Here is a 23414-nt window from a genome sequence, read left to right as displayed (position 1 = left end):
ACATTCTGAAATACTTGAGCCCCACATAATGCAGCTTATATTGCTCTACCAAAAATGGTGAATGGAAAGGGTCTTTTTCTTCATTTGATGAGAAGTTTTTAGAAGAAGTCTCAAAGTAGTAAATGATCATGGCTTTATTAGCCTACAAGCACCTCAGAGTTAGCGTGAATATAAAACAGCAAATACCTGGTTGTGCCCAAGGTTGCTGCGAAAGGCTGTACTTGGGACCTCCTTGAGTGGCCATTGTTTTTAAAGCAGCTACCTGAAACAAGTACAATCAACAAAATGATGTTTCTTTCACTTGAATTCACAACAAAGTGACCAAGTAACAATTGCACAAGTCTCGTAGATACTGCAGTGTACGGAATCTCCCCTGCTCTCTCTCTGCCATGCCCTGACTTAACAACATACAGGGAAAGCAGCTTGACAGAAATGCAATTCAAAACTACAACCATGACCACTTCTTGAAAGTAAAATTCAAAATGGGATTAAATTTACAAAGACGCTTAGGCACCTAAGGATACAAAACCTCAAAAGAGATTTATACTTAAGCAGGTTAGCCAAACTCCCCGGATTCCCAATGAATCACCGGGATCACTTGGACAATCTATCAACCTCACCAGTTACCCATCTATATTTTAGGCATGCCACTGGCTCCTCACCCCAACATGACAGGCATCGGTAAATTTAATACTGTAATCTTCTAAATTCTCAAAAAACAGCAGCTGGGATATTTGTGATGTCCATGCAATGCTGTAGCCTCAGTTTCTGAGATGTCATGCCACTTATTCTCAGTACATAAGGATCCACATCACACTTTTCATTTTCCAGAAGTAACAGATCCTGCTGTGTGGTTTTCTCAAGATGCCTAGAAATCCTGAGCTCTAGAGCAAGTTCTAGAAAGAAGTGTGTTGTAACAAGACATCTTTTTTGTTTCTATCCCCTAGGATGCCTAATCTTTCTGACCAACTTTTATCAGGAATTTCTGTCACAAACAGAACTTGGGAGGAAAGTCCTGCTCAGCAAGCACCTCACTGGTGTAAAATATGCTGAGAACAGAAACTTTTAACACACTTCACAGCCATACTCTAAGACCTCCCTCAAGAATACACGTGACCCAAGATTGTTTTTGAAGACTTATGAATTCAGTCAACGTAGGAGTTTTCCTGCAAACAGAAAAGCTCCTGCCAACTTTCACAGACCTGTTTCAACTCAATGAAACATTAAAGCTTCTTGACCGAAAAGCATAAGGGCTGCTTTTAAAAACAAACTATGTCATGTTCCTTTAATCCATTAATCTCAAAAATGCCTGGAAAATTGTTGTTGGAACTTAAAAGGAAGCACGACCTTATAATGGGAAATGCCATCATCTTCAGCTAATCAGACAGAACTAGCAGCTTCTCCTATACCCAATTTAAATACTAATTCCCTTGTCCTACCAGTATTTCAGTTAGGTTAACAAATATACGTTTGTACCTTTGTCATGAACTCCTCCAGCTGTTCTATAAACTGTTTGGTTTGCTGCTGAATAAACTGCTCACACGCTGATTTCAGATGACGATCTACATCTTTCTTAGAGTCGATATAATGTTCTCTGATTTCTGGAGTACCCTTGAACAGAAGACAACAATTCTCTCCTTTTTATTTGCCAGAGATCACCACCCACTTAAATGACCCAATTTTTCTTAATGCAGTAAGACTCCATATTACCTCCAGTAAGAACTGTATCAAGGCGTTGTTGCTGTTTAGTCTAAAAAATCTTGAAACTGTTTTAGGGTTCAGGATTTTAAATGCTGCATCTGTGAATCAGAAAGTCACTCACGCTGTAAGTCAATGGGATTCAGCTCCAGGAATTAAAAACTTTAATCACTCATTTACGCATAAAAAATGGCCTAGCATGATTAGGACTGTAACATTAATGATTCCACTACCGCTAGGTGTGGATGCACAAAGTGCACATGCACAGAAGTACACAAAGCTTGATCCACTATTTTTTAATTGCACCTATGGTAAACCTGAATCTAACAGTTGCACAGTCTAAACAGATAAATACATTACATGAACCTAAGAAGTGACTGATACTAGCTGTAGCGCTATCAGCACGCAAATTGTGTGAGCTCTTTTCCTTTTGTAACTATACCTACAAGTGAAAGACTTTTACATAAGCTATGTAGTTAAGCATTTACGAACGATATGCAAAATTTGGCCCACGTTGCCTGGGAAAACCAAGTACAGTTGCATGAAATAACTTAGAACTGACACTCTTTTCCTCTGTGCTTAATTATTTTAGTTAGGACTAAACATCAACCTTGATGTTTTGTTATAGACTCATGTCTCCACAGACATCCCAAGAAGGAAAAGCAACAATATCTGTAATTAACATAAGATACTGAAATTACTCCTATAGTGTTAACAGGATGTTGTCAACCTGAAATCTAGTCAAATTGGGAAGAAGAAAATTATCACTACAGTTTCAGTATGGCTTATTGACCTAATGTCATTCATTTATCATCCTACACATCCATCTGCTTTTTTTTTTTCCATTTCAAAAGCAATTCTGCACCCCTCTTGCTGTATAAAACAATGGGAGGGAAACAAGACGTAAGAGTTAAATGAAGTGCTGTCAAAGGCATTAAACAACAAGGGAATACCAGATATGTAGGCACGTAGGTTTTGCACTGAACTAAGAATCTGCATTCCTATGCAGTTAAAGGAGGCCGCAGAGAAAGATTCATTTTGTTCTCTGAATTATTTCCCAGAAACTTCACTGATTCCAAAAAGAGCCTAAGTTCTTGATTAGAAGCCTATGAGCTAGTCAGTGTGAAAGTCACTTCTCTCCACTGCATACATCCATTACATGAACCTTAGCATTATACTACTTTAAAAAAAATTGGGCGGAAGCATGACTTTTACATTAAGCAGTGTCCCTTTGCCTATAAATCCCAAATTAAATCTTAAATCTATGTGCAGAAAGCTTGGCTAGAACATGGTAAAACTATTAGCCATGTTATTTTTCTTCTACAACTCACCCCAAATATAAAAGCCCTACTGGCCTATGCTACACTACATTAAGAATTAAGCACAACGTACACCTTTTCAACACCACCGCCACCACCCAATATAAAGAAAGCGTTTTCCAGTACTTACCACTACCATCTGCAAAGCACTGGCTGGCACAAAAATTTATTCAGTTAAATGAAGATGGAGAACAAACTTGTGTGTCAGCCAGGACAAGACACCAAAAGGATGTATTTGCCCTTTAACCTCCAGTCAACTAGAAACTACTCAACAGGTAGGAGGTTTCATTGATGTTCAAATGCAACAGGTGAAATGGTTAGTGTAAGAATTGCTTGCTTCAGAGTTAAAACAGCAGCATATGAGATGGCAGGAAAGAAAAGTTATTTCTTCACCTTTCTCTTCTGGAATGGAAGAAGAAAAACTTGACATGCTTCCAATTATTTTTCCCCCATTATCTTTATAAACTTGACAAGTGCATGACAGTTCACTTTTGTATTGAGAGGTTTTTTTTCTGCATTTTACAAAGGAACCATAGTACAATTTTAAAAATCATGACCATGGCCACTACTCTCTATCTTCCCTTCCTACAACAGACACATTTGCTACATAAAACTATTCAACAATACTGCTTATTGAACTTGCAACGTAAGAAATCCTTTCCAAAACAAAACCTCACAGAAAGGTCTAGGAAATCTAGACAAGTCAACTACATATTGTTAAATTCTCCTACTAAACAGTGGTAGCAAAAGATATTCCTTTAAAGGGTCAGAAAAGGGAAAAGACATCTCGGTGCAATAGAAATGTAGATTATTTAGCTGTTCTTAAAAAGGACTGGATAAATAAGTTAGGTCAGCAGCAAAAAGCAGTCAAATGCGTTTCATACAAAAATAAAGAATGTTAGATATATTTTGAATCACCCTGAATAAGAGACTGGTTTTGGCTTTTTTCAGAGAAGGTAAGAACAAAGCAAGAGATTAGAACAAGCGAACAGGTCATTGCAAGTGAACATAAAATAAACCCAGAACTTTTGCTGGCACATTAAGGGAGGACAATCCCATCCCATTCTGTAGCCAGCAGCTGTTTAGTACCTCTAGTTTTCTTAAGGTCCAGGGAAATTTCCTTAATGGTGAAATCAGTGTGGAAAGGAGCAATTTGTTCACGAAGAATCAAAAGGTGTTTTATTAAGAAAAGCTGTCCATCAACCTGGGTCTACAGCACAACAAGAGAAAGAACATGCATTACATGTTAAAAAAAACCCCCACAATTAAATGAAGAGCAAAGTTTCAACACCTCTACTTTTATTAGTTACTTCCTATAACAAAATTAATACTAATAATCTTACTAACAAGCTTTTTCCATTAGTCTGTAGTGCCATTAACTACACTCTGGGATCAACAAATCCCACTTCTGTACTGTTCCTAACACATTGCTCTACAGAAGCAGACTTTATTCACATTTCTTAGAAAAATTAGATTACACAGCCATATCACTAAATGTCCACATTAAATACAGGTATCCATTATTTCAAAGACACAAACTTATTCTTCATAAGAGCCAGGAATTATTTAATGTAATTCATATAATTTATAGTTAAAAAACACAAGGTTCTAAATTTTTTTTAATCATTACGATGATTAAAAAAAAGCCAAACAGTTAATGTTTCTGCAATAACCTTGATGAACTGTGGCATTGTGCGAAGGTCTTACAAGGCATTTTTCTTATGTCATTAAACACAAAGCTTGGTTAATTTCTAAACAGTACAGCAAAGATACAAAGAATAAAACAAGGCCAAGTTCACACCACTGAGACGATCAGTTTTGCACTGCTTGCTATTTTAGCTATGTGCTTTGTACTGCATGCTGCTTTTAATCTTTGAAGTTCATGGCTCATTGAGGTAAATGGAGGAAGACTCAAGAATTCAAATTTGCTTTTGCAAGCTGGAACAGAAAACTTTCCTTGATATAATGTTAAATAAAACAGTAAAGAAGAAGTTAGATTTAAATCTGCAGTTTTAACAAATAGAAATGTTTACTGAAAATAAGTGGTGGAAGGGTTTCTTGAGGTTTTTTTATTCTATTATTACATGCACGATTTCACCAGATAACATTAAATTAACACGTGTCAAGAACGAAGTGGTACAGATCCTAGTCCTGGGCCAACCTATCAAGGGTTCACTATGGGATGAGTTTCATTCTCTGCAATACTTAAAGTCAATGCTGACCCAATATACAGTGCTGGAATGGATAATTAACTGTAGAACTCTGAATCAATTACATATGAAATAGTTATCTGCTCAAGCGAGAAGGAAACGCGGTTTGAATTTCTTTTTAAAGATACTACATTTAACAGATATTTTTCAAAGGACACTCAAAAGAAATACTTCAAAACAGCTCTTCATTTCTAATAGCAACTAAAACTTCTTTCATTACTAAATATTTACTGCTTATACAAATCCAACAATTTTAGCCTACTAAGACTTTCCTTTTTTAAAAAAAAAAATTCACTTCCTGGCTGTTAGGAATTAGCAAATTACTACAGTATTTGTATTAAAGGAACTGTGACAGGAAAAAAGAAGGTTTACTCCAACTACTTAAAGTAACAAAGTTAAAATGACTTGATGAAACTGCATTGAACTCTGAGCAACACACCAGATCAAACCTTTTGATAATAGACGGTTCTGAGCGGAAAATACTTAACAAATCTTCCCAGTGACTTTAATACTTAGAAAGATTTTTGAAAATTCAAACAATGGAGGCAGAGAAAAAGAGAAAAGAGTAACAGGCAGTGAAAACAAATATAGGGAGCAGAAACTTGTAGCAGAAATTTTTCTTTAGGTATCACTTGACTGAATTCACATGAGTTAGAGCAGCCTGTAAGGACGATTGCTACGATTTGTATTCCACCTTTTCAGATAGGCTAGCATGTGAATCATTATCTTTGCTTTACAATACATTAACCGTAACTAAAAGCTGGCAAATCCATCAGGTCTCTGAGGGCAGAGCAACATGCTTTCACTGAGATTTCAATGGAATTCTGAACAACTGCTTCATGGCTTTAGGTACGCAGGGGGTGAAAAAAAGAAATCAAACCCAAAGCAGATTCTGACCTTGTTTTTGCTGATAGAATCAGCAGCTCCCAGCAGCGAGCGGATGCAGGCAGATAGGGCCTCTTGCGATAATCCCTGAAACACTGCCCTCTGCAGGGAAGAGGAAATCAGACGGGAAAAAAAAAAAAGGTGTTGGCAAAGCTTTAGCAGAATTTAAGACCTGTAGTTTTGTGAAGGATGTGCTTACCAGCACATAAAACTCTAGAGTAGTTAGCTACAAACATGTCATCTAAATGCAGTAAGACAGGATGGCGCATTCATACGTAGAAGCTTGCTACAGCACTTAGTTAGACTGGGTACGGGTATGCACTCAAGCATGCCCTCTTCACCCTCCGCCTCTGAATTTGCACCCAGGTGGTGACATGGTCAGTGACGCCTAATGCATTCACAGCTAACGGCACGAACGATGATTACTGGGTAACCCGACTAGACACTTCATGTGTCAGGGTAACTATCTGTGTGTGCAATTTATACTTGCAATAGACATGAGATCATTCGAGTGAGCTTAACCTCAAGCAAACTCAAATTACCTCACATTTGCAGCAGGTTAGTAAACAAACATGACAGCTGCCATGGCCCAGGTGACACAGAGTAACTCATTAAGCTGCAGCAACTAGATCATACAGCTGAGCTAGCTGTAGGAACACAGCTCACCTCCAAGGTAGTACATGAGAGCCCTGACTGCCCCAAGACTTGCCAGTGCCACTTCATTCATTTTTTTTCCTACCTACAGGGTGCAGGCAAGGCATACCAGTTCTGCTAGAATATCCCAGTGAAAAAATAAATAAATCACTGCGCAGACACACTATAAATGAGCCTTGCAAACAACGCAAAAACGACCTCATCTCCAAAGGTCTAGCTGAAAACAAGAGCAAATATTCATTTATCTTTAATGAGATTGATATATTAAGCAATAAAGTATTAATATTTTCCAGCTTCTTTTTAAGCAAATAGCATCTTGGTAGCAGTTTCACATAACACCTATCAAAGATATTTTGAAATGCATTAAACGTATCTAATAAAGATACAACACGTACAGAAAAGCAAAAACACTCGCATTATGTTTCTCAGAGACTTATTAGCCTTTTATGCTCTTAGGTGACAGGCATAAATCAGATTCTAAAGGGCAAGTCTCAAAATACTTGTGAAGTAAACACCGCTTTTGTTTCTGTTAGACATGAAGATTCCTACTGTCTTAAACTTTGGAAATGTCTCCTACATTTTAGAAGGTCAAAAGATGTGCCACAAAAAATTTTTGATAACATTTCCAAAATATAGAAGTAGTAGAGTCACCATTTTTATGACCAGAAACATCACCGTGTCTGATGTCCTGCAAAGCACATAGCAAGAAACACATTCACCCAGTAATTTCAGCAATAAGATCATTCTCTGTAATCGACCCAGAACTTTCTATTCTTTCCTGTCCCATTCACTCCTCAACTTTGGTGCGATAAGTATCTTGAGCATCAGACACTGAAGTATTTCAGTAATAGCAAAAGCAACAGATGTACAAACCAGTGACTTTTTTCTAATTCTACAAATACAAAGTTGTCTTGGAAATGATGAGCTAAATTTGTCACTTCACTTGTTTTACATAAAGATAGCAGCAAAAAGACTAAGAGATAACAGAGGCCAGTAATTGTCCATTCCTAATTTACATTAAAATATTTAGACATGGTGCTACACACTTCATAACTTCACTTAAAAAAATTAGATAAAGAAATTTTTGCATACGTCTATACATCTGTACAGTTTGGAGAGACACACTAGAGTCCTTCTGACAGTAGGATACCACATTCCATGCAGATCTGCTGGTGAAATCGTGGTCTGGTGCCTGGGATTAAGGGATTCTGCTGAACCTGTTTAAAAGTAAAATACACACATGAAAAACTTGCCCATCTGTCCTTTCAACTGAAGGAGACTGCAATATCGACTGCACTTTATACTGACTCCACAGTAATAAGACATTTTATTACACCTGAACAGGTTAGGGTGTTTTTTAATTCCTCTGTGCAGGTCAGTACTAGATTTCTGATGTGTATAGAGCACATGGCTGTGAAAGACATGAATTCTCTTTCAGAGATGGCCCAGCTCGACCTTTTTTAATGAGTTAGTTTTACAGGCATGTCTCCAATGACACCCCCCACACTTAGCTGAACAGCTGAAATGATCAAAGAATTACTGAAAAAAAAGGCACAGGAGAAAAAAGAAAAAAAAAAATGGTTAGTGATCATGGAACTACAGAAGATGCTCAGAAAAAAAAGGAAAAAAAAACAACATTCCATCAGTTTTACTTCTTCATGCTTTACTTTCTCCTGGGGATAATCCTACATGGATTAAACAGTTGCAGAAAGTGTAGGGTTTAAACATCGTGTTAATAACCGCAAAAATAATGACAAAAACAATTTTGTCATGAGGGGGTTGTAAACATAAAAACGTGTTCCTCCTAGGTAACCTTCGTAATAATTCTGTATGCTCAAAATGAATTTTCACAACACCTGATAGACAGAAGTCTTGTATTATTTTCATTTTGTCCTTAAATCCTGGGAAACAGCTGAGTCAGTATCATCAGAACTCTGATTCCAATTAGCAACCATTCAAAAAAGTAACATTTTTAAAGTTTTACCTAATTATGGAATAAGCACTTGTGACGTGTTTGTGTGATCAGTGCAGGAATTGCCTAAAATAATTCAGCAATATCTTTCTACCTTTTGCAACAATAGATTTATTCTCACAGTAATTAGAAGACCTGTAAGACCTTAGTTGTCACTTTGAGGTTCCTAGGCTATTTATTAGTCAGTTCAGCTACTCCTGCGGGCACTGAAATGGAGAAAGGCACCTTTGAAGGGCAAACAATCCCAATTATCTCAGACACTTCTCTTCAAATTACACCATATAGGTTCCTTCTGCCTCCTGAGTGCAGGTGGGATTTACAGGACTTGTGAATGCCACACAACTGGCTTGAAGCAAGATGAACTCCACTCTCAATGGGATTTGTGGAGTCCAGCTAAAAACAGCCAGAAAGACCTTTGCAGGCCTTGGAAGCCAAAAGCAAGAAACTACCAGGTAATCAAAAGGAATATGAGAAACAACTGACAAAGAACTGAGAAAGGTGCTGCTGGGAAAAATAACACTGTGCCATTCTGATCAATAATAAAATAAAGGGAGAAATTCTTCATGGATCTTAGACAAAAACTTAAAAGAGTTGTAATACTCAAATGACTGGCATCAAGAGAGCCACATTTCATGGAATTTGCTTCCAATTCACTGCAATTTACAGGCACATGGCTCACATATTTAAAGAGTCAAAGACTATATTCTGAATTATTGTAAACAGCTAAAATTACTAACTGGTTTCAGTAAGTAGAAACACATTCAAAGGAAGAAGTTGCCTTCCCAGGTAAAGGCATACACAAAGACACTCCCAGATGCTCAAAGCATTCATTTAAGAGACATGCCTGACACACCAAATGACCCTTCTCATCTCAGCACAGCTAACAAACAGTAGCATCCTTAAGTACACATCTTGATGGTAAGGGCTACTTTGCAGTAAAGAATACAGAAGCTCAGTTTTATACAAAGTACAATAGATGCTCTCAGCTACAAAAGTAGTTGCTTCACAGAATGGATTGCACTGGAAGCACAAAGAAATGCCACCAAAAGAACAAGATTAAGTTGTTTCTCATTAAAAAAAAAAGTTGTAAGAACCCTGAGACAAAGTTCACCTCTCAAAATCTCTTATTAATTTCTCTAGGAAAACAACCCTTTAAGACACATGCAAGTTTCTCACTCATGGTTCAAGTTAATGCTCACTCTCCGTGAGCTTTATGCATTAATTTGACAACATGAGATATATTTCATACCAGATTTAACTAAGCTGCAGGACTCGGGATCTTCTAGCCGGACATCTGAAAACGAAGCTTCAGATGGCAGCTTCTTCTGTTCCTCTTTTAAAGTCTGTGCAATTTGCTGCAGAAGAAAATATACCACAAAAAATTAGGTTTTTTTCCTCCTTTATTTAAGCAGCATTATGCTGCTTTGATTACAATAGAGAAAAGCATACTAAGTTGCAAAAGGAGTCAGCTACACTAAGCTCCCCAGTGTTTCAAAGACATTGAAAGGAATAAAGACAGATGTTTCCAAAACAGTAGCAGAAACATCAATTTAAGATTCACAAGTATTACACAGATCTGTGTAAAGCACTGTTCTTTCCATTTTGCCTGTTTTTATGATCTCTACATAATAATCAGTGAAGCCACCTAGAAAGAAAAGCTCAAAATAGGGGAACCCAATTCAACATTCACTTGGATTTCATACAGATAATTTCTGTGATGGCTTTATTCCTATAAATGATATGTGCAGATGGCCCCAAAGTACGCTTTAGTTTGTTCACTGCAGGAGTTCAACAAAAAGCTTTCCCCTAACATTACTCAAGACTTCCACACTTCAACCTTTTTCACTACTTGGTCTGCTTCAAAGCAACAAAAGGCAGCAAGAATGGGCAAAAAAATGCATTAATATTTGAGCAGAACATCACAAGAAATATTTCTGCCCTGTGCTTTTAACATTTTAATAATTCATTTACTCAGACAGGTCTCTCTAAATAGCAAGGTTTTGAGGTTTAAAAGCAATCAAGTAGCAAAATTAATCTCAAACCAGGCAAAAACTGGAGTCTTACAAGGACATACAAAGAGCAGCGTAATTTCTCAACTTAGTATGAACTGTAAAACTCACTTTCGTCTTCTTCCTAACTGAACAGCCATAGGACCCTAGTTAGAAAATAAGGCCTTGTGTAGACTAAGTATCTGCATTGCTTGCCTATAGAAGTTATAGCTAACATTAATTCTCACAATCATTTTTTTAATCCAGTTCTATCCACACAATTTTAGCAAAAAACCCCAAACCAAACAAACAAACCTGCACTCCTAACAGTTATACTGGTAAAACTTCTGATCACTAGTTGTTCTGAAGGGAGTGATCCCATTTAGCTACATTTCGTGTGGTGGGCTTCTCAATTACTATTTTTGCTTTTTTGTCAAAAGCTTCTTAGTCCTTAAACTTTCAGTATAAAGGGCAAGTATTCTACAAACTCACTAGCTTCAGGATTTGTAAATGCTTTCCTAAAAACCTATGAATGTCCCTTATAATCACCAAAGCATAAGCTGTGACATAATAAAAGCTTTAGACATGCATAAAGACAAGATTACAGCAAGGTGAGTTCAGTACTAAGAAGTTTCTCACAGTGTTTGTCTGTTTACAGGCAAGAACTGGACACAATAAGGTACAGTTATACAATGTTAATTTCTTCCAGCCCACAGCAAAATGTATATATAGCTATAAAGCTTCTGTGTTTTATATAAGTAATGCTCTGATTCTGAAGTCAAACAACAGCTTCTCTACCAAATGGTCAGCTGCAAGTAAGTCCCACAATTTTCTAAGCACCACCAGCTATTCTGGTAGATAGATGGAAAACAGAATACAGCAATAAAATCTGGATCTTGCCAGTCCATGTTGGAATTGCTGTTCTTAGTCAACTCAATCCTTTGACAGCTTGGGCTTCTCATTATAAAGTGAATGGCAACAGTTTTTTGGGGAGGATCTTTATCATGCATAATCCCTTCCATGGAACGCTACCTTTCAGTTGCATATCAAATGCAGTTTGCTCTAGTCAAAAACCAATTTGAAGTCTTTCATCGGCAACTTTTTTATTTCTGTGAGTAGTTTCATTCTGAAATCTTTCATCAATATAGTATTAAACTTTTAAAGTAAGTAGAATTAGTTTGATTCCTTTCATCAACAGGAACATTTGACTCAAAGGGCTTGGAATGACTACAAAAATGGCTAATGCTGGTAAGAACTTGAAAAAGAAACCATTGCTGACATGTTAAATTATCTAAAGGTACAAGCAAGTCTCCCCTCACACTGTCTGAGCATAGCATACACACATGTGTACCAAACACTAGTTGACCAGTAATTCTGAAAACAAACTTGCAGCTAATTGTGCCTGTCTAAAGCTTCTCTTCAACTCTAGCTCAACTAGAAAATACACTGGATAATACCTACTACTTAAGAAAGTAAATAAAAATTTACTGTTATGAGAGAAAATGTAGAAGCTTCAAGTCTAGCTAAAACTGTTAACTATGAGAACTATTGCCAGTTTTACTGCGTTTGCCATGAAGTGTTCTCTGACATCTAGTTTAGGGTCATAATTTAATCAGCAGGTGCCAATTTGATAGTGCCAGTAATACTAAATACACCTAAGAACTGGAAAACCCCATCTGCAAAGCACTATACTGCACAATTGTATATACTGCATATAAAAAGAAAACCAATCAAGGACAATAAAAAAGCTGATGCTATACCTCCATCATTTCCAACTTGTCAGGATATGCAAGATCACCCGGAGCAGGCTTGTAGCCTGTGATATCTGTCTGAATGTAAATATGCGTCCTGTAGACAAGACGCTCTTGTACATCTTCTAACATCTGCTTGACACCAGCTGCAAACGCACCCAGTTGTTCAGCTGACAAAGGTAAAAAAAGGCACAAATTTGTTAATTTAATTACAAAACAGGCTTATAGACACAAAAGTTTGAAGTATCGCTTATAGAACCATCACAAAACTGGCTTGCTGCAGATGAAGTCAGACTATTTTTGGAACAGTGGCATGCAGACAAATTTGTGACAAACAAGGAATTACTGAACTCCATATTGCAGTTGCTTCAGCTCCCCAAGTTTTCATTAGATTGTGAAAATGCGATCTCACACTGATAACATCAGACACCATGTCAGAATTAAGCATTCTAATTCTCTGAGACTTGGTTATGTCAAGTGGCATTTCTGCCTGGATACCAAACCAGTGTGCTTTGGTTCTATCATAGCCAATGCCTGCGGTGTGACTGTCAGGAGTTGACAAGCTAACTCATCTGCCTACCTACCAGAACAGGTGATCCAAAGCAGCTCACATCCAGCTTAAGAACTATTGTATCAGCCTGAGTTTAAGTAGTAGAAAGTCACTTCTTAAGATCAACCGAAAGATTATGTCACCAATTTTTTTCCTCATTCCCAATAGTGTTATGATTCTACTTCCAGGAAAACGAGCAATTCTTCATGATATTGGCACAGCTTCAGAGACAAAGAGCTACGCTCTGTTACATACCAGCTACCAAGTATGGTTTCTGTTTATCGCTTGGTGCAAGGTTAAGACTGTGAAATGATTCCATTATGCATTGGTCGTACCAAGGAAATGATACACCAGACTTTTTTCTGATGGTCAGCTCACTTCCATGAGATCATGAGCTCTGAACACTTCCAAAGCTCCAAAATCTCTACCAGCTATGAATCTCCTCTGCTAAAGTTACAATTTGTAGTCTGGGAAACACTATGTCAAGGAGAATGAAAAAATCAGGTTTGCATTCCTTTGTTTTATCATCACGTATGCAGAAAGCTCTACACAGATGATGCATTAGCAGGGCCAAGCGAAGCAATTCATTCGAGAAGTTCATTTAAATCAACCCTGGTGCACATATACACACTGGGTGGATGCTTGCTTGCATTTGTACAGTCTAGAGAAAATAGGACTCTATAACACCAGTATATTAATTTAAATGAAGTATACACAGACCCATAAATACAGACATTTATTATAAGTGAAAAAACATTATTTATTTAAAATAACCTTCCCTCATCTTTGACATGTTTAAGACCCATTAGAAAGAAAAAAAATCTAGGGATTTTTTTGCCTATGCAATTTAATAATTTTATCAGTTAAGAAGACAGTTAAAAACAACCAGGTTCCATCTATGAGTTACCATTGTTCTGTACATGATCTTCAAGCATCTCATTTTTGAGAATCCCGCAGAGTTCAGAAAGTGTCTCTAAGTGAATGACATGGATGATCATTGGCCTCAGGACATCATACAATGAAAGACACAACTTCTCCAACAGTTCACTATGAAGAAAAAAAATAAAACAAAGCAAAACACTTTCAGGATCCCGCAATACCAAACTAAAACTGGATTTTTAAAAACATGGATTATTTTATGGCAAAGATTTTTAAAAGAAGGGTGAGAAAACAATGCAACACAGTGTCATAGAAGACTTAAGAAAGGACTGTTTAAAACACAAACCCCTGATTTCCTACAAAGTCTTTTAAGAGATGTAGGATACCAACTGCTTAAAATGGTGGTACAGTTTTGAATTCATTTTAAAATAAAAAAAAATAAAATAAAAAAAAACACAAGAAAACCAACCAACAACTCAACCTGTCACAAAGGGAAGATACTGCAAACTGGTTTACCTGGCTTCTGTATAAAGAAATGCTCCTGCTGAGCTCAGAATCATACCCCCAAGTTTCCCTTTGAGAAAAGGCATCTGATTCCAAGTCCTCAATAGTTTGTTAGAACCAGGAGCACATGAAGAGGGACACAGGAGGAGAAGCTTTGTAACCTTTTCTGTAATAACTTCCAACATTGCAAGGCACGCTTTCCAAGCTAACTGAAGTTACAATACCAATGCAATATGAAACACCAGAAATCCCACTTTGATTTATTTTTTTCTTTCCTGTTCAAAGTGATGCGTATCTTGGTTAAAACACCAGTAGCATTCATTCTAGGCATTTTTGCCATTCTCAATGCTCCCTTCACTAATCACAGATTAGCTAATAATGCTGTTGCCAGTAGCTGAAAATTCAGGTAATTCCCCAGTTAGACTTGGAAATATAAACACTAAGAATATTTAGGTATTTACAGCATGGTACAGTTGCTGAGTTTATTGCACTATTTTTTTTTTTTCCTAATTCACAAAGAATGTCTGACAATAGGACAAGGACACTTCAGCTCCTTTCAGAGTGTGGACAAAAATGCTCACAAAAGAATGCCCACAGAAGAAACATTTTGAACGTCTCTTCTGTTGTATTCTATAGCTTTACAAGCAACTTGATAAAACAGTAACTCTCCACATTAAAAGCAGAAACAAAGGAGGAAGTTTCAACAGCCTTATTATTAAATACAACAGTCAACCTCAGATCTCTACTCTTGGCTAGATATTTGGTAAACTCTTTTATCTGTACATAGAGACCTAGCTCTCATGTCTTCAGAGCACCTCAGCACTTCAGAAAAAAAAAATGAGGCTATTTATTATGCAGCTAAGAAAAACCTAATAGAGTAGTTACTATTTGAAACATTTTCTTCAAAATATTTTGTTTAGATGTAAGCAAAAAAGGGAAGCAAGTTCTTACGAAAGGAGGTAACTACTTTCCACCAAGATTCAAAAATAATCAGAAGTCTATTCTCATTCTTGGTGTAAAGAACAATAGTGACAAAACTTCGGTCTGAACAACATTTTACACTCATTCAATCAGGGATGTTTACTTCAGGATTTGGACTGAGATAGCTAAATTGGTTCTTAAGCCAATTTAGTTAGGTCACCTCAAATCCTGAGCATGTCCCACACAAGACCTCAATTTCTCAGAAAAGAGAAAGACTGCTACTACTCTGGCACTATGGCTTATTTCTAGCAAGGCTTTATGCGTTTATGGTTTTCCTTTAGTTTTAGAGGACAGGGAGGGTGGTGGACAGTATTTTTTCCAGGTTACACTTCTTCAACTCAAGCTGCACTTGATTTTAAGATAATACAACGCTCAAAACCAGTGTGTCTGTTATATTAATAGGAATATACTTTATTTATGAACTTCCTAGCAAGGGAACACGACTTGCCCAAATTTCAAGATTAAGTATCATTATTAAAACATACCAGCCAATTGGAGAAGGGGCATAATCTACTCAATTGCTCTAGTATTACGGGTCTGTTGTAAAAAACTTACAATACTTTTATAATGCAATTACCACGTGAAGACAACCACCTGTCCCTCTTCTAGATCTAGGCAGAGCAGATACAGACACTGTCCCTGTCAGGTGTTCACTACCCTGCCTTCCGTTCAGCCCACATACAGGCACACGCAAACGTCCCTTGACAGCAAGGGCAGCTCACCAACTCCAAATCCTTGACGAAAAATGCCCGGAGTTCATCAGCTTAATTTTACACTGAAGTACATGAAAAGCACTTCTGCCATCGACTGTGCAAACCATTGGCATAGAGGCAGTACAAAAACAGCAGAGAGCTGTAGCACTGTAAACTTCTGTAGCTATTTCCAAAGCAACTGTGTGTCTTTATCTCCTTCAGACCATCTACAGAGCATTTACATCACTCAGATTATTTATGGAGAATGTAAGCTATCAGCTTCGATTGAAGAAAAAAGAAAACAAAAGAACATCAAATTCTGATGCATAAAGTGATTAAGGTTTTTTTTCTGGCTGGTTCTTACCAAACCACTTCAATACAACCCTATTTGCTATATAACATTGTCTGCCATATCACAGCACAGTAAATAAAACATGCAGTAAAACAAAACCAGCATGTACCACCTACTCCAGTTTTGGTGTTGGTTTTGTGAAGAACTCATTGTAAAGCTGGTGTTCATCCTGGCATACATGGACCATAAAGGCACAACCACTTCGTACCTGTATTCACAGAAATACAAATACTTGATTATTAAATTATTTTCCTTGCATCAGTACCACAGGAGGTATTACAGATATTATTATTATATCATTATATTATATATTGTATTATTATCATTATTACCACAGCTATGATTAAATTGAAGCTTTGTGAAATTCAAAATTATTGAGATCAACTATAAAATTAAGGACTGAAAAGATATTACTAGCCAAATAAAAGCTCATTGTGCAGCTTCTGTCCCTTTTTGTTTCTGATGAAATTTAAGTAACCACATTTTATGCTTTTGCAAATACCCCTCTGCGAGGTTTGTAGCAGAGCAGAGTTTTTACAGAATAATCTTCCACAAAACATGCATTACTTGAAAATATTAGTAAAATTTTAATGATTCAAACCCACAAACAAAAGAGACAATTCTACATGTAAATGATTGAATTAAGTAAGTACATTTTGCTTGGGGGAGGGGGGATTAAAACATAATGAGAACCCCACAACACATGACTACTTTACCTACCAGAGCACAATGATCTCTGTTGTTCTGACTGGTTAATTCTGTAACAGTGCTAGCGATACTTGGACCAAGCAAAAGCTCCCTCTGGTCGAGGTAACATTGATGGATTTCATTGAGAACTTGTTGATACCTAGGCCAAGAAATTAAAACAGTAACTGCATCCTGAAGCTCATTTTCTGGTAAACATAAAATTCATTCCCATACCCTCTTTTAGGGCTACATAATTTCAATTTTTAAAACTATCTTTTAAACGAATAATGTGTTAAACAGTACTTAAAAGTGAAAATTTTCAAAACTTAAAATTGTTGAAAATAAATTATGTAGACATACTCACTCTGGCATTTTTTCAGATCTTTGCTCTACTTGTTCAATAAGAGTCTACTCAATAAAAAGAAAAAAGTATTATCAGTAAATGATTTTTTTCTAATAATTGGAAAATAGTCTGCAGAATTTTTCCATGGACACAATATGCAATCTTTGGACATTCACACTTGCACAATACGCAATCCTTGCATTCACACTACTAAAATTCAAACCCCTTTTTCATAGCTTCCTTTTTAACAGCTAGTTACCAGCCTACTTACTCTGACTTTGGGAGCAGCTGCTCTGAATTTTACGTAAAACAGTGTGAAGGCATTGTCAGAATTTGGCACAGCTGAAGGATCCTGAAAGAAGAGATGAGTAATTAGTTAAAAAGGAAAATACTATATTTGGCTTCTAGCATTTAATGGCTGAGATAATGAGGCTCTAAAACAGGGTATTGGTTCTTTATGCTTACACTGCCAGTGGAAAAGCTCTTTGACACTTTCCACCTAGAAAGGCATGCTTGTTTCAGAACTCAGATAAAGCCAGATGGAAGAACAAAACCCAAAATAAAAGTTTCAACCAACAGTCTCTACAGCAAGTAACATTTTCAGTAATTACAGCATTCTCCATTAGAGACAACAATTTTCTCTGGACCTGCCACAGTAGTACTGATTGTTGCTCCTTAATCTGTAGTACCAAAATGGAACAAAATTTCCCTTTTACATGCCAGTCCCAGGGCAGAGAAGCTAAGTTTCAGCTCACATTCAAACTTCAACTGTGATGTCAAGTTTCGAGGCAGTTCCCCCTGCGGCTCCCCAGCTTAGCTGGGCAGACAGCTTGAACTTAGACAAATTCTAGCACTAACGAAGCAGAGCAGAGACCCACTTTAGCCACCAGGCTTTCTTCCCCTTATCCCTACTGATGACAGAGAGAAGCGGATGGCCTGCCCTTGAAACATGATGGGGACAGGAAAACTCTTCTACCTTCCCCACCTCCTACTTTCATCCCTGTGAGCAACCTGATCATCCTACAAACACAGATCAAAATCCCCAAACACTCATATGTGAGGAGTAACAAAGACCATCCAGATCTCATCAGTCCCTTTCCAGTCCTGACAAGACCTCCTGTTGTGTTGCAATAGGAAATCTAAATGCTTGATCACAACTAAAGACCACTGGTCCAGTACTGCACTTCTAGCAAAAGCAGGCATTAGATGTTTCAGAGAAATACGCAAAACATCCACAAAACCCCCACGTAGATGGGAAGAAGGAGGTCATCTGACTCCTAAAACAGGTCTCCTTCCTGACATAAAACTGCTAAGCAGCAATTCAAATCCAGAAATAAAGTCTCACTTCTTTCTGTAGACATGCTTATTATCAGAGATGTTCAATTCTGCTTGAATTCAGCTCAGTCATGGCAATCCATTGGCATCAAACCAAGCTATGATACTTTCTAAAAAATAAAAGCTAGTTTTGTACCAAACATGAAAAATGTTCAATGCCACTTAACCCAGATCTTCACTCCAGGAGTATCCTTTAGCAAGTTTCCATTAACACTGTCTAAAATCCCCTTCTTTTAGGTCTGTCAGTTCTCAATCCTAGCATATTTCAATTTCACTGGTTATCCCTCATGACAAGTTTGCCTGTAATAGGACCGAGCACAAGGCATACAACAATTAATTGGAGAAAGAAAGTGGGTAGAAAGAGACATTCCCCTCTCCATTCTCCTCTGCCAAAATATTGCAGCATGAGACTATTAACATTTTAATGAGACCAAAAAACCTCCCTACTCACCTTTATGCCTAAATCCCACTGGACCGAGTGGGAGTAAAGCACCTAACTCTTCCCTGTGACCCTCTAACATCACTGTCAGCATTTTAAAACTAATCAAAAGATACTGCCAAAACTAGTAGGAACCTGTCACAATTATTCTCTGCAGCTACACAAAGCACTGCAGACTTATCAAAAACAAATATTTAGATGTCCAAGAGCACCCAAAAATACTTACTGGAATAGAATACTGAAAGAGTCATGTCATGAACTCAGAGCTGTTGTGCTTTAAAAGTTTTCACCCAGCTCCTGTATACTTTCTTCAAGTATTCCCTGCAACCTCTCTCTCCATCTCTAACAATCTATCTGCAAAACAGACCCCCACAGTACCTGTATCTTGTGCGCTCTCCCCATTTGGCAACACAGATAGCAGCATGCACTGCAGCCGATTCAGAGCTACAGCGCACAAACCGGTTCAGGAAAGCATGCTGTCTGGGCAGCTGCTTGCTGCCTCTCTAACACACTCGTTTATCCATCCCTGGCCTTCACTGAGGTTACTGTTCACCCACCTCAATTCACCTACTTCACCTTCTTCAATTTCCAGGATTTTTTAATTACTACTAATTTTAAATCTTTCGGATCACTAGGTCTCTGTCAGATTCGGCTGAAACTTGGCCAGTCTACACAAACACAGTAGTATAGGACTGACCTATTTTCACAAAAAAACGCTGACACCTCCCACCCTCAAAAAAATAAAAAACAGAAAAAACTGTATAGTGTTACAATAGACATTTCAGTACAGCTCGAGTTACCACTTACTGATTCACCTTACCCTTTTCATTAACTGGCTTGTGAGGTTCTGTAGTGTATTCACAGTGTATGTCTTGATAAGGTGCATAGCTTTAGAAAGGCATTGTTTAAACTTAATCAAATATACAGGATAGTCTTTAAAATTTGGCTGAAAGAAATAAAAAATCCATTTTAAATACGAACAATAAGAAAGTCGAAAATTTATCAAAACTTAAAATATTCTTTTTACTAGCTAGAAATGCTAGTTTGTACAAACTAAAAGCAGTATTTTATAAAAATTAAGCAGAATATTAAGTATATTCAGTAAAAATTTCTGAAGTTTATAAACAGTCATCTTTGCTTTCTTACTGTATTTGGCAGAGAGAACATTTTATAGGACAAAAAACCCACCACAAAAATAGTATGAATAAATAGTTTTGAAACTATTAAGATTTAACTAAAACCAATAGAGAATTACTTACATGCGATGAAATATATGCAATACAATCATCAAGCTTAGCCAGCATGGGAATGAATCCTTCACTGTTCACGGACAGCGTAGGGGAATTCAATTTCTTTGGAAAACAAGACAAAGCATCATTGTAAGGAACCCAAGTAACTTAGTGTTGGCAACAAAGTTCAGAAGATGGATACACTTTCATTTTCTAAGACTATTAACAGTGAAATAATACTTACTGTGTTGATGTTTTCCAGCTCATTGAAATAAGAAAGTTTCTGCTGTATGTTTTCAGCCAGGTCAACAAGTTCTGACTATTAAAAACAATAAATAAAAGAAAATCAGCAACCTAGCAAGTAGTTCAAATACGTATTTTTATATATATATATATATATATAAAAAAAATTACTCAGCCTCCCTTTCAGCTCTCCGCACACACAAGTGTTAACTAGCTCTAGATAACTTGCAACTAAGTAAGTACAACAAAAGAAGCAGAATACAGCAGTGCTCTCTTGCTCTCTCTTCCCAGAGAAAGACACACTACTCTCAATAGTGTATGTAAAAACATATATTCTACAGGTTTGTCAGCATTCCACAGATACTACTGCATACAAACAGCAATGCGCTGTCATCAGTATTACAGAGAACTGTAGAAATCCTGTATTTCAGGATTGGAGCCTTTAAAAGTTCTCCCTTGTCCAGCCATGCTAAAAAGACATGTACATTACATCACTGTGCAACTGGAGCACTTCATGAGGAGAAAGAAAGTATCTGGGAAAGAAGCTCGTAACTTTAAAAAAAATTTTCTTCTTGCAATAACCAGCCCAAAATACTTCTGTAAGTGATATGAATTATTAATCTCAATAAAGTTTGCACTCGTCAGTTACAAAAGCTCCCCTCAGCTAGCTATCCTTCTTGATTAAAGTGTGTATCAACACATACCGAACATTTTACTGCACAGAGCCTGACACCCTAGCTGCAGGTGAAACACACCAAAAACGAGGTCCAAAGCAAATGGAGGAATTGTCATCACAGCTCACAAGTTTTCCTAGCCCGATGCCTGGTTTCGGCAGGGATAGAGTTAATTTCCTTTCTAGTAGCTGGTACAGTGCTGTGTTTTGGATTTAGGATGAGAACAAAGTTGGTAACACACCGATGTTTTAGTTGTTGCTAGGTAATGCTTACACTAGCCAAGGACTTTTTAGTTTCCCATGCTCTACCGACTGAGAAGGCTGGAGGTGCACAAGAAGCTGGGAGGGGGCACAGCCAGGACAGCTGACCCAAACTGGCCCAAGGGACATTCCACACCATGTGCCGTCATGCTCAGTACATAAACTGGGGAAAGCTGGCCGGGGGGGCCGCTGCTCGGGGACTGGCTGGGCATCGGTCGGCGGGTGGTGAGCAATTGTACTGTGCATCACTTGCTTTGTGTATTATTATTATTATCATATTATTATTATTATCATTTTATTTCAATTATTAAACTGTTTCTATCTCAACCCACGAGTTTTTCTCACTTGTGCTCTTCCAATTCTCTCCCCCATCCCACCGGGTCGGGGGGGGAGCGAGCGGCTGCGTGGTACTTAGTTGCCGACTGAGATTAAACCACAACACCCGAGAAAAAGAAACTTTCGTTTATGGTATCTTAGAAGTTTCCAGTAATCCTCTCAAAGATTACCTGCTCTTTCAAAAGTTGTTCACAGGCCTCATGCAGCGTTCCTGTCTTCGTGGACACAAAAAGATACTGTTTTTGCAGTGACTCCAGGTGCTGAAGGGCACTATTCACATCGTTCAAGATAGCATCACACTGCTCCTGAAAGCCAGACAAGTAATCCCTCATCTGTCTAGAAAAAGAGAATCAACAGATAACAGAAGTAAAATTTCACTTTCTGTATTTGCAAATCCAGCTGCCTGCAGGGACACTGCCACTACCTTTCCCTCTCTAGGAACAAAAGACCACTTGCATCAAGCAAGAGTGCACAATAAGGAGATGTTTCGTGACCTGCAGAAACAACAGAGCTATAGGGTTTGGAATAGCCACTGCAGTAACTCCGTTTCCCCGACATTCCTTACAGCAAGCCTACCCAGAAGGAAGCAGCATGCACCACAGCTAGTCTAGAGCACGCAAATACTGTTTAAATGGGCAGCACAAACATGGCAACTACTGCAGGCTACTGCTAGCAGCCAAATTCTACCTGCCTTGCTTCCAATAGGGGCATCTCCTCTTCTATATAATTTTCAGTTTCCATTTACTTTTACTCTCCTAAAGTAGCTGAAATTATCCAGAGGATTCAAAACTTACTGTGAGGATTGAAAGAGGCTTACATGAAATAGATCCAGTATCTAATGTCGCCAAGTTTGTCTAAGGCTCAATGCAGATATAAACTCTAAATGATCACTAAATGTATGTCAAGCGTTCAGCTTGACTAAAACATCATTTAAAATTAATTACTCTTGGATGTCAGCTAAAACTTCTGAGCTGTACTTTACCACATACAAAGCAGCAAGTAAAATCACAATTCTCTGTAGTCATGTGCAACCCTTTGGTGTACAACAGGCAAAGAACTTACTTATTTTCCTCCTGCAAACAATTACTTATTGGCCATCCTACAAACCATTCTGCATCCGTGGCACACTTAAGTATCTGTGTGCACTACTGTGAACACGTCAACTGACAAAGTGCAAGGGTGCTGCTCTTTTTAGGTTGTTAATGATCTGATCATGTGCTTAGTATATGCCTAAACCTCTGCTTTTAAGAAACATCACATCCTCAGATGTCAGAGCAAGAGAGGAAGAGACAGACCAAAGAAAAGCAGAGGAAAACAGAAGAGGGGACTTTGTGGCCAAGGGCAAGTTTGTAAAGTCTCAAAACACAAGACAGTTTCCATAAAAGCCAAATCAGCAGATTTGGCTAAGCCATTCAGCTGTACTTCAGACTCTT

The 23414-nt window shown here is 37.7% G+C and overlaps 1 protein-coding gene across 1 annotated transcript in view; it reads right to left on the bottom strand.

Annotated features, from left to right (window-relative positions):
• Positions 1-23414, bottom strand: part of COG3 (component of oligomeric golgi complex 3) — a 33321-nt gene that overhangs the window by 6038 nt on the left and 3869 nt on the right. The window contains 17 exon segments of the mRNA XM_076363622.1: positions 187-262; positions 1477-1611; positions 1711-1799; positions 4107-4227; positions 6125-6214; positions 7859-7983; positions 9988-10093; positions 12487-12647; positions 13935-14074; positions 16552-16643; positions 17156-17282; positions 17487-17530; positions 17737-17817; positions 20060-20185; positions 20499-20591; positions 20713-20787; positions 22152-22317. Coding sequence (XP_076219737.1) covers positions 187-262; positions 1477-1611; positions 1711-1799; positions 4107-4227; positions 6125-6214; positions 7859-7983; positions 9988-10093; positions 12487-12647; positions 13935-14074; positions 16552-16643; positions 17156-17282; positions 17487-17530; positions 17737-17817; positions 20060-20185; positions 20499-20591; positions 20713-20787; positions 22152-22317 — 1847 coding nt within the window.

This window comes from Aptenodytes patagonicus, chromosome 1 (assembly GCF_965638725.1).
Source record: "Aptenodytes patagonicus chromosome 1, bAptPat1.pri.cur, whole genome shotgun sequence".
In the NCBI taxonomy this organism is placed as follows: Eukaryota; Metazoa; Chordata; class Aves; order Sphenisciformes; family Spheniscidae; genus Aptenodytes; species Aptenodytes patagonicus.
The sequence above is the reverse complement of the archived record's forward strand: the minus strand, read 5'-3'. Positions and strand labels throughout refer to the sequence as shown.